The sequence below is a fragment of the Phlebotomus papatasi genome, chromosome 1 (genome assembly GCF_024763615.1).
Source record: "Phlebotomus papatasi isolate M1 chromosome 1, Ppap_2.1, whole genome shotgun sequence".
NCBI lineage: Eukaryota > Metazoa > Arthropoda > Insecta > Diptera > Psychodidae > Phlebotomus > Phlebotomus papatasi.
The window spans coordinates 65592446-65610277 of NC_077222.1; the positions used below are offsets into that span (position 1 = coordinate 65592446).

At 35.3% G+C, this 17832-nt stretch overlaps 1 protein-coding gene across 1 annotated transcript; it reads right to left on the reverse strand.

Annotated features, from left to right (window-relative positions):
* Window positions 1–5242: 5242 nt before the first annotated feature.
* On the reverse strand, window positions 5243–17274 carry LOC129810104 (arginine/serine-rich coiled-coil protein 2). Its single transcript, XM_055860380.1, has 5 exons — window positions 17185–17274; window positions 16582–16725; window positions 9977–10084; window positions 9670–9842; window positions 5243–6242 (listed from the first exon to the last, which is right to left on the reverse strand). Exons 1-5 carry the CDS (start codon window positions 17248–17250, stop codon window positions 5468–5470), a joined length of 1266 nt encoding a protein of 421 aa, XP_055716355.1. The 5' UTR covers window positions 17251–17274; the 3' UTR covers window positions 5243–5467.
* Window positions 17275–17832: the final 558 nt, after the last annotated feature.

Here is a 17832-nt window from a genome sequence, read left to right on the forward strand (position 1 = left end):
CCAACTGATTTTTTTAATCTCCTTTGATCTTCCTTGGAAAGCAAAATGTATCTGATAAATTCCAGTATATTAGTAAGCTAGCTTCGAGATACAAGCTAAAATAGATATCGACTTGCGGTTTTCGGCAAATCGGGAGAAAATTGCAATTTTGTGCAGACCCCTCAACCCCAACCCCTCCTTCCCCCATTTTGAATACCCCCTTTTTTGTTTTCTTAATAGCTCCGCTCCTATGGCATAGATTGGGCTCAAATTTTAGTATGTTATAGCTGTGCTTTAGAGCGTTCGAGCAGTACCAAACTTAAGGTCCCCTGACCCGAGCTATAAGGGTCCAAAAAACAATTATTAAAATGGCCATAGCTCCGGTTCTAATTGTCAGAATTTAAAAAGTGAGGGCGTTTTGGAAAGCTCTCTGACTCCGGAAGTTTAGAAAACCACCACTAGAAGCGCTATTATTAAAATGATTTTTTTTTTCAATCTTTTAAGTCTAAAAGTACTTCAAAAAGTTTAAGTTTTTAAGTTTAAGTACTTCAAAAACTTCATTCTGCATCGGGCTGAAATTTTAGTACGTTGTAGCCGCACATTATATTTATCAAAGAAAAATTTAATACGCTCGATAAAACCCCTAACTCTAGCTATAAGGGGTTAAATTTCGAAAATTGGCCGGCTTATACCTCCGGTTCTAATTGAAATTTTGACGCAAAATTTTAGGTTTCGTCTCGATGAGTACTTTCAGATGGAAGTTCAGAAAGTCACGTAGGTGGCGCTACGATAGCGTCAAAATTCAAACTCATTTTCCTCATAAACGCCATTGAGCATTTTGATCAAATTTTAGAGTGTTGGAGCCTAGGCCATGAAGTTTCCAAAAAGTGGTGTGGGTTCGCTGTGGTTATAATAGAACCGGAGATATGAGGGATCAAAATTCACGAAATTCAAAACCTCATATCTCCGGATCTATTTTACCGGTAATTTATTTATTTTTACCGATTTATTGTAATTTAAGTGTTCAAAAGCATATAAAAGTACAACTTTTAAACCATATTTTCTAAAATTTTCATATAAAAATCTCAAGAATTCAGTCGTGGGGACTTGATTTTTGAATAATAAAAAAAACTTTCTTTTTCGTGGACAAAATTTCTCGAGTATTCTACCGAAAAATTCTGAGAAATCTTGTCTACCGAAATTATGTTTTTTTTTTAAAGTTTTTTAAGCCGTCTCAAAAAATCAGGCCAATGGATGATTTTTTTTATATTTGAAATGAAAATTTCAGAAATTATAGACAAAATGTTGCGTTTTTACTTCTGTAATCTTAATAGATCGAATTAAATAATTATTTTATTTTGTCACAAAAAGATGTACAGAAAATATTCTGTTTTTTTTTAGTCTGCCAGACCCACGTAACCCCGTAACCCCTTATTTCTTAATAAGGTAAAGTGCCCTCGAGTCGACCAGTTCCTCGACTCGACCGGTGGGTCAATTTTTGAATGCTTGATGGCAAATTTACACGAAATTGTCACTGATCAGTATTTATTTATGGAATAATTTACCTATTAATGTTAGATCATACGCCAAATATTGGCGCAAATATAAATAAATTGAACAAATAATTCTACCGGACGAATTGAGGAACCGGTCGACTTGAGGGCACTTTTCCTTATAACAAACTTACCTAAGAACAAATTCAGTATATTCCAAACTCGAAAAGATCGGCATTATATAAATGAGCAGTGAAAAGTTAAAATTGAGTAACAAAAAAATTTGAAACAGTGATATTATCTTCCAAATTTTGGCAAATGAAAAATAAAGAGCTTTTCAATCTATCTGCAACAATTTTAAATGCTAAATGTATAAGTTAGACGCATTTTTGTAAAGATTTAAGTTTTTTACTGACCATAATAAGATATTTTACTGCTCATTTTTATTTTTTTTACTGCCCATCTTGAATTTTTTACTCCTCGTTTGTTTTTTGCCGAAAAGATCTTCACAACCAGAAACTTGTCAATTCCATTTCAGCTTTTAGGGTTACTTTTAATCCTGAACCTCATCCATATAAGAATCCTTAAGAACTCCATTTGGGAATACAGAATTTTCCTTCTTATTTTTGTTTAAGGGGGTTTCCCGAATTAAGGTCAAAGGAAGTCGATACTTTTTTAATTGCTTAAATAGATAAATAAACTATTTAAGAATACATCACCAAAATTTAAGAGCTCTATTCCATATATTTTCGAAGATTAGAGAGCCGAAAGGAAAGGAGCGCGTATCAGTTTTGCAGGCGCCTGGACCGCCTGGACGAACATACAAAACTTTGAAGCTCGTTTTCTCTACTTCTCATTTTTAAGATTTTGTCGAATTGACGGAAAAGATAGCAAAAAAAAGCTTATGGACCGATTGAAACGCATAAGGGCTTATTTTCTTCAGAATGAAATGCTCTTCTAGTTGAACCTAAATAATTTCAGAAAATCTATTTTTTCTATTTTTTACAGCATGTTAAAGTCAAAATTTTATCCGAAAAAACTATTAAAAAAACTGCGAGAAAGGTCCAATTTTATGATTTTCTTCAGTTTTTCTTGGTTTAACTATATGAATTTTGGAAATTAATTTGATTTTTTTTATCAGACAAAAATTATAAGCTGCAGATTTCCCGCCAATTATGGTGTACTGTGACGAAGCGCTCCAGTAAATTACTCATTATTCTGCTATTTTGTAATATTTTTTTTTCGAAAAAATTTACTTAATAACTTTGAATGCATATAAATACACTAACGGCCAAAACATTAAATACACCCTTCTTAAGCTTAAATACACGTGATTTGGACCGGGAAAACGCTATAATATCCAGTTCTATTGACTGAAATAGTTTCATATATAAACCTAAGAACAGTTTTAAACAAGATTTGAGAAAATACATGAGCTACAAAATTTATAATTTAAGGATCAGTCAAAAATTACCTTTTTGGAAAAAATGCAAAAGTAGCCCCACATTCTAAAACTGATCTAATCTTTTAATAATCATTTTATATAAGCTAAATACTATTAGTAAATATTATTAAGAGTCAGAAAAACTGAAAATAATACCGAGGGAATATTTTTGGTACGGATTGTGGTCGGTTTCCGGTGTGATGTGTTCTGAAAGGGGTTTCTTCTTTGAATATTGAAATTTTCAGCCCAAATTCTACTTTTTCATATATTTTTTTTATTATTTTTCAAATTACTATTTATTATTGTTGCAATTTCATTTCTTTTACTTCATTATTTTATTTAAAAAACATGAATAAAATCATCAAATTCAGTTTTCCTCGAAGAATTTTCCTTTAGCTTTGATAAGCGCCTCACAAATTCGGGGCATCCTGTTGATCAATTTCTACAAAATGTCTGAAGGAACTTTGCCCACACATCCTGAAGTGCTTCCACCAAGGTTGGAACTGATTTCGCGGCTAATCTTTTTGTAGCTCATGTATTTTCTCAAATCTTGTTTAAAACTGTTCTTAGGTTTATATATGAAACTATTTCAGTCAATAGAACTGGATATTATAGCGTTTTCCCGGTCCAAATCACGTGTATTTAAGCTTAAGAAAGGTGTATTTAATGTTTTGGCCGTTAGTGTATACCCAAAATTTCATAAAGCTTGGTCGTTTCCTTCTTCTCCAAAAAAAAATCGCGAAAAACAGCTAAGTCTTGGGTTTCCAATCCGAGAAATCCCTTTAATCTTTATTGATGAAGAAACCAGAAATCGTCGGGAAATGGGATCTCTCAAGGAAAACTCATCAACTTTTCTCAAAACTTTTCCCATCAATATAGCTATCCTCACGTTGGTTTTTGCTTCACAATGATTGCACCTTCCGGACACGAATTGCTTGTTAATCTTGTAACCCTTAATCTTGTTATCTGATTCTTTGCACTCCAGATTAATCGAAGATTCATTCCCACTGATTAGTTTTATTTAAAAATATTCCTATATGGTCTAGGTTCTGAATTAAGTTACTCTAGCTTAGTTTTTATTAAGTTCACTGGGATAAAAAAAAAGTTTTTAGAAATATGACTTTGGTGATTAGGTAGGGTAAGTGTGCCAAATTTCGGCATAGTTGCATGCAAGCGCCAGAGTATAAAGTTTAAAATGAAATATTTTTAATAGAAATTGAATTTTTTTCAACATTTTTATAAGGAGTGTTACTTGGAACCTTGTAGACAGAATATCGTGTTTATTTTCTCTAAAATCATTCTTAATATATTTTAAAATGAATAAAATTGTAGACATAGCATTGGTGGTCTATTCCGGCCACCTTTATTCTCATAGTTCCTTGCCTTTCAGAAATTCTTCCTCTGCCTTTTTTAGATCATCTTGCTCGTCGAAGCGAAATTGGTTTGTATTGTATAATCTCTAGTAGAGTGTGCAAAACCAAAAATTAATGGAAATTTCAGGAATAAAAAATGTAGTTGGATTTGCAAGCTGGCCGGAATTTGATACCCTTACCCTACGTATTGGCCCATTGAAGGGTGATTTAAAAATTAAATACAAACATTAATCTAATAACTTGAATTTAATAATCATCATCATTTTCAACCGCTTATCCCTATTAGGGTCGCGGGCTTATAACATCAAGGTTAACAGCCTACGCCTGTCGATCCTTTGCAACTTCAGGAAGATGTTCGAGTTCCATCCCAAGGCGCTCCAAGGCAAGATCTTGAATTTGACTCAGCCACCTTGTCCTGGGTCTGCACCAAAGTCGAGGTCTCCTCACAATGCCTTGCATGGCTTTTCTGGGGAATCTACCAATCAAGATCTACAGGATTTGTGCGATCAGTGAATTTTTCGACTCCACTCATTGTCAATATAATATGGCGTTGAGATTTTCTGTGTTCTCAATGGAGAATATTAGGTCCTGGATCTATGCTGCAAGCGGTGAGGATATCGAGGAAACCCTGAAATCGACGTATGCTTAGTGTTTTACACTATGTCTATAAACAAGCGTTTTAACCGTTTTAATCCATATCAATCCACATCATTAAATGAACTTTTACGTGCTATGCAAGAAGCCAAACAGCCTTTATGGATAGATTTTCTTTAAATTCTCTCTGCGAGAATACCCATCTTCCCATGTAATGTGACCTTCGTGCTTATGTATGATCGTGAAATATACAACCAATGAAGGGACTTTCTATCGTTTCCGTCCTGGAGCTTGGAATCGACGCAAAGACGGAGATGGTCGCATGGGGGATGATCATCAATTTGATAAATAAAACACACTCTCAAGTTCTCAATACTATATTTTTCATTCAAATTTCTCAAGATGCCTTTCTAAATGTTTTTTGGGTGAAAGATTGTTCTCGTTCTCAAAAGATTGGTACGCGTTTGTTAAACGCCAAAGACATGGAGTATATTTTAGGATACAACCGGATAATTTGGCAAAAATGTTTCACACACGAGGATAATAGGGAGGAAATATTGCATGATAGCGAGTTGTTGGTCTGTTTAGAAGGGGCGTGACTGCGATGTGAAACCCAGTCCAACGCCACGCATTGTGTGTGTCACCTGTCTAGCCACTTCATACTGCTGCTCCATTGTGGAGAACAATTCCTCCTGCTTCTTCACCAGATCCACCCCAGAACCCGATGAACCCCCTCCTCCAGCCTTCGGAGGCTCCTTGATACCCATCAATCTCATAAACTTTGACGCCACCTTTCCATCCTGATCCTGCGAAAATTTGGCCGTCTCCCACTTTGCAGCCGCCTGCTCCACATTATCCGCCTTCTTGTGACTCCACAGCAACTTCCTCTTTTGCATCTGCTCAGCATATCGCGAAGGATTCACCACGCCGGGATTGTAGTAGCTGGGTAATTCAATTGCCGCCGTCTCTGATTTCTTCAGATCTATGCCCATCTTCTCCAGCTGCTGCACCCGCTGCTGTGTCCGCCAATCCAATCTCTCAGGCTTCGCTGCCTCATTGTTCACGGGCACCGAAACCGTAGGGATTAACTTTGGTGACGACGGCAGAGGCTGAGCCACAGGCGGAGGATTCGACGGCGCCATTGAAGTCACCAAAGACGTCAATGATGCTGTGGATGCAGATGTCTTGGCCTCTGGCGTTCTTCGAGATCGTCCGCGAGATCGTGAACGACTCTTAGATCGACGACGATCACGGCGACTGTCTCTGGAGCTGGATCTGCGGCGGCGTTCGCGTGATGATGAACGACGCCGATGCCGATCGCGATCACGATCACGTCGTGAGTCTTTGTTTTTGCGATCGCTACAGAAATGCAATACTTCATTAGTAATCCTTTGCTACGCTTAACAGAAAACAGTATGAAAGTTTGTGAGCAGTTTATGAAAGATGAGATCCTTTAAAGACTAATTCAAAATATTGTAATAAATACTTTGTCAAGTTCTTAATCCAAATATTTAGCAGAGTATGTTCTTCCGGATAAAAGCCAGATTACGTTTTCGCGTTTTGTTTTTCCTAGTCATTTCGTTCTTTAAAAAATAAAATTTTTGAGAAATTCTTTTGCGCATTCTATATTGCATGATTGCCTCCTATTTAGTTAGCCTCTCATAACGGCAAATGAATGTCATCATTAGAATTATTCCAGAAATGGTAAGAGTATCGCAATCTAATACACTATATTGTCAGGTTTTGTAGTTCAAAAATGGATTGGCAAAGCGTTCCAGGCTTTTTTCGAATTGCTCTCGAACTCATGACTTATATGTTATACCGGTTATACCTCAAAAGTACTTTCGTATTATTTACCGTTTACCGGTTCTTTGCCGATTTAAACCGATTCATAAATCACTCAAAATATCCCTGTCCAAGCTCCGCCTTAGCAGAGCTCAGGTTAGAGGAGGAAATTATTCCGAATAGCTCAGAATAATTCCCTGCTCTTCGAGTGGCTCCAGGAGCTTCCTAGTCTGCGGATCCTGGTTGAGTTGTCCCCGGCGTCCTTCGACAGCCTCTAATCGTTGGCCAAAAGGCATCAGGTATCAAGGCAGAAATGCCACCTGTTATAGGCAACAATCAGTTGCCTCTCTGAGGAAGGGCAGAAAAATCTGCACGTAACTCGGCTATGGGGAGCCTCAATGCAGGATCTCAACAGAAAATTCACTAGGAATCTCGCTGAAAGCCTACTCTGAATTGCCACTGGAGGCAATTGGAGCTGGACCGTTGTCTGGAGAAGGAAGATGAAGGTTTTCCGCCTTGTTAGTCTAAAGGACTTGTTTGATAATAGTTTCCTCACAAGATGTATCGGGATTCGCTGTAAATTTTGATGATAAAGTCCCTACACCATTAACATGTGCTTGAAGTGGGCTTCAATGAACATTGAACAATTTCCACAATTTCTTAAAAATATTTGAATGCTGTGTATCCATGTTCAGCTTTGAACAATCCCCCAAAATAGTTTTTAGAGTAATTATAATAACTGATTTTCGTACAAAAAATACTTATCGGTTCATAACCGGTTCATTATCAGTTCACAACAGATTTATAAATCATTCAAAACCTTGCCCAAAATACACCTCAGGAACTATATAATTAATTTTCGAATAAAAATTAGTTATCAGTTATGAAACGACTCATTAGCAGTTCAGAACCGATTGAATCCGGTTTAGTTTTGACGAAAATTCCATGACCCTCCAACGAGCCCAAAAATGATACCAATCAGTTGAGAAGGCTAGTGATAAGCCCAGATCAGTTTATTGTAGGCGAGATTCTTAACGTGAGCAAACTCGAATTGCATGCAAATTCGATTTGGAACTAAAGATCAGAGATATTATACAGAAATTTAGAATCAAATTTTTAAAAAATTGCAAACTTTTTATTTAAATCAAAATATCTAGGATGTAAAGGTACTGATAGAAAGATGATTGTGGATATAGACCATAATCTCCTTTATAATGTTGCCCATATAATTCTATGCAAATAATGCTATGGAACACGTTTTTGACCACAGCGGACATTTTATCCAAGTGAAGAAATATAGCAATATAAAAGAATAATTGAAATGATCATTCTTTTAAACCTTCTTTTAAATAATGTTGTCGAGTAGAAGCTGCCATATCAGCACCTGCGTACTTTCGCAGCGTTATTGTGGAAAAAAAATCATTTTTTACACTAAAACGGCAAAATTGGACAGATGGCGTAATCTTAGCAAAAAATGACGAATGTAAGAAATATAGATATAAATGTTCTTTACAATTATGCCGAAGTTCATCAAAATTAGTTGAGCAAGAATCAAGATAATTCAGTTTATATATTATGAAAATTTGGTTTTTCGACTGTGGCGCCTCTGGTGTTAGTCCCACGATGTTCAAATGTTCTAGAAAGTTGTAGCATTTTGTGAGATCTTTCGTTTGAGCCCTTACTCATTAAAATCGGTTAAATAGAACCGGAGATATGATTTTTTGAATTTCATGAATTTTGTCCTGTCATATCTCCGGTGCTATTGTAACCACAGCGAAGTCACGCCAATTTTTGGAAAATTCATAGCCTAGAATACAACACTCTAAACCCAGCAACGATAGAGTTCCCTGTTCGACATTCCACGACGGTGGCGGCCTCCAAATGTTCAGAAAGTGGTGGCCATCAAAGAGAACTATTGCTTCAACCGCGTTCGCTTTTTCTCAGCCCGTATGGATTTACATTCGACCGAATCCTGTTCCGAACGCGTTTGATGAACGGCGTTTAAACAAGGAACTTTCGTTGCTGGGAAATTTAATCAAAATGCGCAATGACGTTTTTTGAGAAAAATGAGTTTAAAATTTCGATGAATTTAGACGCTATCGCAGCGCCACCTGTCGTGATTTTTTGAACTTCAATCTAAAAGTGCCCATCCAGACGAAACTAAAAACCTAAAATTTAGGTCGAAATGTTAATTAGAACCGGAGATAGAGGCCGGTCAATATTCGAACTTTGACCCCTTATAGCTCGGGTCAGAGGTTATCGATCGACTTAAGTATTTTTTTGTTTGATAGGTATAATCTGCAGCTACAACATACCAAATTTTCAGCCCGATGCACAATGGAATTTTTTAGTTATTTAACTTAGAAAATTGAAAATTATCTTTTTAATAATAGCGCCCCTAGCGGTAGTTTTATGAACTTGCAATGTTTGAAGGGGAAGTGGCATTTCACGAGAGCTTTCCAAAACGCCCTCACTTTTAAATTCTGACAATTAGAACCGGAGTTATGGCCATTTTAAGAAATTTGTTTTGTACCCTTATAGCTCGGGTCAGGGGGGTCAGGGGAACTTAAGTTTGATATTGATCGAAAACTCTAAGGCCCAGCAATAACATACTAAAATTTGAGCCCGAGCGATGCCATAGGGGCAGAGCTATTGAGAAAACAAAAAAAGGGGGGTATTCAAAATGGCGGAAGGAGGGGTGGGGCGTCAATGCAACAAGTTGCAATTTTTACCCGATATATAACCTTTGCCGAAAACCGCAAGTCGATATCTCTTTTAGTTTAGGAGCTATTAAGTTCCAAAAAGGGCCCGGTCGGACGGCCGGGAACGTCACTTATAGCCATCCATATATTCGTGGTCAGGAAGTGGCGAAACCGGCGAAACACATTTTGACAAAGTTTGGGTCCGATCGGAAGACATGAAATGTTGGTAGGTAGGTGAGATTGTTAAAGAATATCACCCTAAAATGAAACAAAATTCAAAAATCATAATTTTTTCTTACCTGTATCTGTCTCTATGTCTGTTCCGATCACGGTCACGGTCACGGTCACGGTCACGGTCACGGTCACGATCACGATCCTTGTCCCGATCCCTATCCCTATCCCTCTCCTTCTCCCTATGATCTCTGGACGAACGATGATGCTCTTTTGAAGATTTGTATCTTGAAGTTTCACGCTAAATAAAACAATTTAAAAAATTTCACATAAACCTTTAAATAATTTGTTGCAAGAGTATTGAATTTCAGAAATTCCATTTTCATAAATTTAATTAAATTGAAAGGCCAAAAAAAATTGTAGAAAAAATAAAACCTCATTGTCTGCACTGTGGCTTCGTCGACGTTCACTGTGAGAGTGACTCTTGTGCTTTGGAGTACTTGGAGTATCTCTTTCATCCTTCGATGATGCCTCCTCAGAGTCCTGCAAATGGAGAGAATACCACAAAAAAGAGGGGAAAATATTGTCACATTAGTCACTTATATTCTTCATTTATATCCAAATTGAATTGTTTTCAAGAAATACTTTTGTTAAGAAATGTATATTTGAACAAAATGAACTTATCGCGCGTAAGACAGCCAAAATAAAGTGCACAAGTTTTATTTGGTAATTCAAGAATGAAAACTAGAATTGTTAGTTGCACAACTTTTACACTTATTTCTTTCAAATGCTTAAATTGAACATAAAATTTAGAGGAAGAAAAATTAAATTAAATTCTGATATCAGTGATAAGTATTACCATTTCTTCTAGACTTCGTTACAAAGAATATCAAAAGAAAAGCGTGTAAACTTTCTCAGCAAAACATTTTCTCTTCAAATCATAATAATACTATCAATTATTGAGGTTGAAAAATGTTTTTTTTTCATTTTTGAATTTTTCAAATGCAATATTGATGAAATGTCTTCAGGTTCACCCTTGACATATTTCTCAGAAAACTATTAACAAGTTTCAATTTATTGTTGTTTCTCTTGGTGATTTAGCAAAATGAATTTAATGCCGGATGTTTTTCTTTTTCATACCAAACCCTTGATGAATTGATACAGATTATTGATCAAACCACTTGAAAACAAGTTTAAAATTCATTTTTATAATTTCATAAGGGACTTTTATTATTGGAAAATAAAATTGTTTTAGTTTTGTACCCTTATTATCTTTAGGTATATTATTTTATTACCTTTTTTTAATTTAATTTTAGGTGAGATTCTTATCTTCGAAACCTTCTAAACCATATTATTTGTAATAAAACCTCAAAGTCACCGGAGAGACTTCCGAATAAGAACGAAAGGAAGTCAATACGATAATTTAGTCCCCTAGTCCCTTAGTTTTTGTAAAATGATCATAATAGATAAGAGATTCATCTGGATAATGAAATTTTCTAATCTGAACAAAAATTGGTCCTCTGTTCTGAAGTTTTCTAATTCATAATTTGGATAATGAACTGAAACTATGTATTAATGAAATTATCTTTCAATCGTTTCACTCGGGGGGGGGGGGGGTGACTTTGCACTCTGTTATCCGTAAGACTTTTTTATAAATTTTTTTATGCTCTCAAAATCCACTTATTGATGGTCTTTGCCGATCCGGTCTACCATGTAAAGTATATAGGGCGGTGGCAGCCAAAATCCCGAAAGCCAAAATCACAAATGTTCAAAATCCTGAAAGGGATGAAATTATACTAGGGAAAATGTTTAGAATAATTTTCCAAGACACAGAAGATTTCCCTTTGCCTCCAGAAAGCGCGGGTGCAATCGTGGGAGTAGCTATGACACTTTTAAGAATTCGAGATTTTGGCCCATTCGGGATTTTGGCTTTCGGGATTTTGGCATTCGGGATTTTGGCTTTCGGGATTTTGACCGGGACCCATATAGGGATATGTTATGTACCAAGTGAGGTACAATGATCCTGAAAAGGATTCTTGTAGTTTCAGTAATAGTCAACGAAATGCAAATATAGGTATTTTGTCAAAAAAACGGCTTCGTGAAAAAGTTATCTGAAGATGCAATTCCAAAATCGATTTCAGAGTAGTAAATTACCCAAATCCAATCTAAATTTATCTGGCTAGAATAATCCACTTCGATTTTGTTCATTATTTTTATTAAAATACTTTTTTTCTTTTTTTTCTAAAGCTTTATTATAGAAGTATCTGGCTAAAAATTATCCAATTTTTTTTAAAACTTAAGATAAAATGACCGAGATCTACGAGATGGTATGGTCGCCATCTTGATTTGACGTTTCCGTCTGCCATTTAGAAAAACTGTAAAAGCAAAAATCTCATCCGATTGAGCTGAAATTTTAGTATGTTCTAGCTGATGTCAAGGCCTTTTCAGAACATATATAAAATCCGACATAGATCAAGCGATTGCCTGGATACAGAGGCTCCAAGTTCAAAATTTTGACATTTTCATGAATATAGAACTACGGGGAGCTTCTTTTTTCGAAACCACCACAAAAAAATAGCACTATCGTTAGATGATGAGATCTAACAAACAAACAAAAAGAAAAGTAAAACATTTTTTATAACAGCATATTTGAGAATCTGAAAAACAGGGGTGGAATGATAACTTTTCGACACTATCAAATCGATAGTATCGATAAATCTATATCTGTTGGATTAAGTGAATGTCGGATTTTTACGCATTGCTGGGCCATTCATTGTGACATTCCTAAAAGCATGTGACTGTTTATAAATATCTGTATTAATTACAGGAAGTCCTGCTATCGTTAAAATTTTTCAGAATCGACAGTCGATAGTATCGAAAATAAGTTATCATGTCACCCCAGTTTTTACAAAGATGAAAAAAAATAAAATTATTAATTAATGCACTTTTCGTTTATTTTTTTAATTATATAAGTCAAATTTTAACCAGTCTACAACCGATTTCGTTAAGTTTGGATATTTTGGAAAAGTCTTGATATCAGTAATGAATCGGTTAAATATCTGTAAAAGACTTACATTTTTCGTGTTTACATTTTTTATTCGTCCATAGACTTGTAAATCATCCCAGAACATTCTAAGATGATCTTTTATTTACCAATTTTAGATTTTGAAATGCTTTTGTGATTTATGAATCAATTTAATCGCTAGTAGACCAGTAAGCATCCAAATACTATACGAAAAACTAATTCACGATGAGCTTTTGATTTGTGCATTTCTCAAAGCTGAAACGCTTTGGCATCTCTTTTTGTAGGATATTCAGTTGTTTGCAGCACCAGCGGGACTCGAATTCACAACTGTGAGTCAAGCCAAGAAATCATCCGCCAAGGACCCGAAACTCTTGCCTATTGCGCCACTGAGATCCCCGTTGCGGTAAAAAATTGAAACGAAATGAACTATACTGCTTACTTTAGGTTCGAACAGTAAAAATGTGCCAGTTGGACAGACGTTGTCATAGGGTAAGTGTGCCAAACTTCGGCATAGTTGTATGCAAGCGCCATAGTCTCAATTTTGGAATGTAACATTTTGAATACAAATTGAATATTTTTATTACTTCTTTTTAAGGAGTGTTGCTTGAAACCTTGTGGACAGTTTATAGTCTTTATTTTTTCTAAATTTATTGTCAATACATGTTACAATGAATAAACATGTAGACATTGCTTTGGTAGCCTATTTCGGCCGCGCTCATTCTCATAGTTCCTTGCCCTTCCGGAATTCTTCCAATGTCTTTTTCACGTTACCTCGTTTATCGAAGCGACATTTTTTGTTATATTTTTGCATTGTATAATCTCTAGAGTATGCAAAAACTAAAAATTTATGAGGAACAAAGAAAGTGGCCGGAATTGCAAGCTGGCCGAAATTTGGTACACTTACCCTATACGAAAACACTTCAGGGAGATTGGTTGTTTCTTTGTTTTCAGAAAAAAAACTAAATCGCGAAAAACAGTTCACTTTTGGCCTTCTAATTTAGGACACAGCCTTAAAGATTAGATGTTCATCGGTGACCGAGGCACCATATTTTTTCTGATTAATTGCAATATTAAAAATCTCACCCAACGGAAGCTAAAACAAGCTTATGATCTGCTTTGAAACATTTTGAATAAAAAAGGTTCTTAATTACTGTTTTGTGGACTTCAATTTGTCTCATAGAAAAGCTGTAATTATACCTTAATGAATTCCACAAGGAAAACTCCCTTATAATTAACCTTGCCCGTAAATTAATGAACAAAATATTCAAGAGTTTTGTAGATACAAAACATGCGACATTAAAGTTTCCTTTTGCCTAAAAAATTAAAATTTCTTTTTTTTCTTGTTACATTATCTCATGTAAATGCTAAACTTATTGAATTAAAAAATAAAAAAACGGTGAAATGGTAAATAGTGTACCTATTTTTGGTGGAAAACATACTCACGTGGATGACCCCGTCTTTCGGTTTAGACACCAAAAGAGATTGAGTGTGTGTGACGGGGACTCTTAGGAGGCAGATTTGAGCTGAACAGCATTTGTGGACGGAGGGTTAATCAACCAAACAAGTGGCTCAATGTGTGGCCAACCACGTCTCATTGAGACACTCTTGATTCAGTTCTTCAATTGTTGTGAGGAAGATTTTCACATTTTTCAATATAACAACACAGTGGATTGTGTTAATATTCTTCATAATGGTTTTTTTTTCTTAACTTAAAATAAGGGGCGATTGCAGTAATAATATAAAAAAGATGGGTACAATTTGGGATGGAGATTTTGAAGATAAAAGTCTTGATTTATGGAAAATTTTGAAATGTGAGACCTTGAAAGTCTCAAAAATAGAAAGAGATTCTGGGGATTTTTGGTAAATAAAACTTGAAAAAAAATTACTGGAAAGCTTTCTTTTTAAATATCTTTAGGCATTTAGTACTTACCACTCGACCCAAGTAGCATTTTCTTGTCAAGACACTTAAGGTAAATAACAGGTAAGATTAACGTTATTGAAATTACTTCGATGTAAGTAATTTTCCTTACCTAAATCTGACTTATTGACTTTATTACTTGACTTTTGAGATGTGTATATGAAAAGTAAAAACTGTTTAGAATTTTTCACAGGAGGTGATGCGATAAAGGATCGAACCTAGGGTAATAGAGTCGTAAAACAACTGCTATATCAGAAAAGTTACAAATAAAAGTAGACAATTATTCTAATCCAAGAAATTTGTAGTTTGACATATAAATTTATAATTTAGTTCCATCACAAACTGATTTATTCAAATAAACATTCTAAAGAAAGATTTGCGGCTCATTGATATTATCAACTTTTTGCTACTGAAGTGACTGCAATCAGAGAACTTGCATAACCGTAGGGGGTATCTTTGGAATAAGTTATAGAAACGCCGTAATGTATACAAAACATCAACGCTAAAGGTTCATAAAAGTAAAACATTTTAAATTTGTCACTTAAAAAAATTGCATACAATGCTTTCAATTAAGTACAATTGCATTAAGTTGGCTTTTATTTTTTATTTGTATTTCTTGCTAATTGATTCTACAACATTGACAGAAAACAGTTAATAAACTCGAAAGTTTTTTCGGGATTATGCACCTGGCGGAACTATGCACATACAAATATGCAAGTTTACCTACCATTGGGTAATTTGTGAAATCATTTTTGAAATACGCCAGAATATATACTATTTTGTGACGCAGGAAATTTGAAAACATTATGCTTATGTTTCAGAATAAAACTTTCTTTTATTAAAGTACAAATTTTGAATATTCTAACAATTTATTGAAGAACTCTGACCAAAGAGTACTGTTTGTTGATGAATTTCTTTTAGAGTTAAATATTTTTGTATATGACTACTTTTACTTCGCTCAAAATTCGTTCTACGAAACTCATTCAAAAGAAATCGCCTGCGGGTATGCAAATTTTCTCGATGCATAAAACCATATCGCGCATTTTTCGGTCCGGAAAATGTGCATAGTCCCGGGACTGAGTGTACAGATCATTTTGGCCAAGAACAGTGCTTCGTCGTGCCGACACATTAAACGGTTTTAGCGGAGTTGTAGCCCAGAACTGGGTTACATTTAAAGCTTTCTTATTTGCAGTTAAAATATCGTTGTAGGTACAACTCGTCGGACATGTTAGATAGCTGTAGAAATGCTCTAACGGTTTGTTGCTCTCTGCATTCACACAAACTTGACTCATCGTGTCCAAAATCCCACTTTTATAAATTGACCTCCGACCGTCCCACACCTCTTGTTACTTAGTCGGTTAAGTGCCCGGCAAGTAGATCTACTTGATTTATGGCCCACTGCCATAGCTATACCTCATTTGAACAAAAGTTTCAAGGAAAGATTGACCCCAAAGCGCTAATCTGTCATGTTCGGTACCCCTATCAATAGGCTGCGACTTTTTAGAAAGCACTCTCTGGAGTTCAACCTCTCCCTATATTGCTGCTGTTCAAATAAACGGTGCATTTGATCTCTTACATTATTTTTAGCTATAAATCTTCTAGCCGAACAAACATTTGTTAGAGTTAAATTGCAACCTTCCGTCAAACTACAAACTTCTATTGTTCGGCTTGACGGTCTTGACCAATTACAAAACAAATTTACCTCTAATTCCAAATCCTTTGAGAAAACATCTAAAACTCTCTTTTTGTACCTCGCTGTGACGTTAAGACTTCATTGCTAAATTTATTCCCACATTTATAACTTTTAAAAAACAAGCTGAATGAATTATTTCAAAGTTACTACGATCTGACTAAAGAGTAAGGAAAGTTACTATATTTTGCTACTTGGGCATATTGTCACATTTTGCTATGCAGATTAAATGAAAATTTTCCAGTAATTTTTTCAGATGCCTAGAGGCGTATAATATGTAATTGGGGGGTCAAAAAGCCTCTCATTTGAGGGGATTACCAATGGGAATAAAAGACATGGAATCTCTTATGGAAAATATTGCAAAAAATATTCATTGAATAAATAAAATTGTGCTTTATGGAATTTACCTCACTCATGTCCATCTGTACACTCTCATAATTTGTGTCATCCTTTCTCCCCTTCTTGGCCTCATTCTGACTCCCGGACAATGATGACCAGGCATCGTCCGACCTGCGTGCGTCTCGTCCATCGCGGTTCTTTGATGAATCATCCTAAATTAATGGGCGACTATTCAGGAAATGTAAACAGCAAATCTTGTTATTATCTTAACTCAATGGAAAGTTATTGGAATTGCATTTCAATGTGCTTTTTTTTGCCAAATTTTTGGTTTTGGACATGGAATCCATGGACAAGCCATCGGCTTTTCCGGGAACTTCAAGAGCGACAATTTCGTGGGACAAAATTCTCGCTCTGAAGAAATATTTTGCAATTGGACTCAAAATAGACCACCTGGGACGATTCATTTCATCGAGAACCACAATTCTCTCCATGAAATGAATCTAATTTTAGCAAATTTGGGGAAAAAATCGATAAACACCGATCGAGTTGTAGGAAGATTTTTGCACATGAAATTTAGTGGAAAATTGCCCATTTCAATGGGAAATCGCAAGATAAATATTTCACCCACAAATAAAAGAACAAACTTATAATAAATTAATGCAATTATTTACCCTTTTTCTGCTATTAAACTCCATTTCTGCTTCATCCTCGCTACTATAGTTCACTAAAGACTCCATATTGTTTTCACACTACTTCGATCCCTCGAGAAAAAATTCACAGCTCTAGTATTTGGTATTCAAGGACTTTAGGTTTTCTCTTCGGAAACAGTGAATAACGATTTCAATAATGATATAAATATTTAGATATTCATGAATCCTTTTCAAATAATATGAAAAGTCAACTAGTTTCTTTAGAAATTATTAATGTTTACACAAAAATTACAAACAATAATACATAAAAACATGAATAAAAATCACAAATAACACAAATTGGAAAAGTATACCCCACCTTGAGGCTTATCAATATCAGCGCTCTTGCGGCGAGCACTAAAAACACGACATGGGTGGAATATCCCATATGTGTGCGCCGACAAATTTTAAGCGGCTGCTGCAGTTTTTAGAACAGGCCTGATCTCAAATAAAAGCCGAAAGTGAATTTGGCAGTGCCTAAACGAAATCATTAGCACTAGATGCAGCACTAGAAAATTAAAGTGTAATTAATTTAGTCTTATGATTCACTATTTTCTCATAAATAAAGTTTATTTAAATAAAAGTTTCTCCTTAGTTTAATTTGAGAAAGGCTATTTATTGCTCGAACTC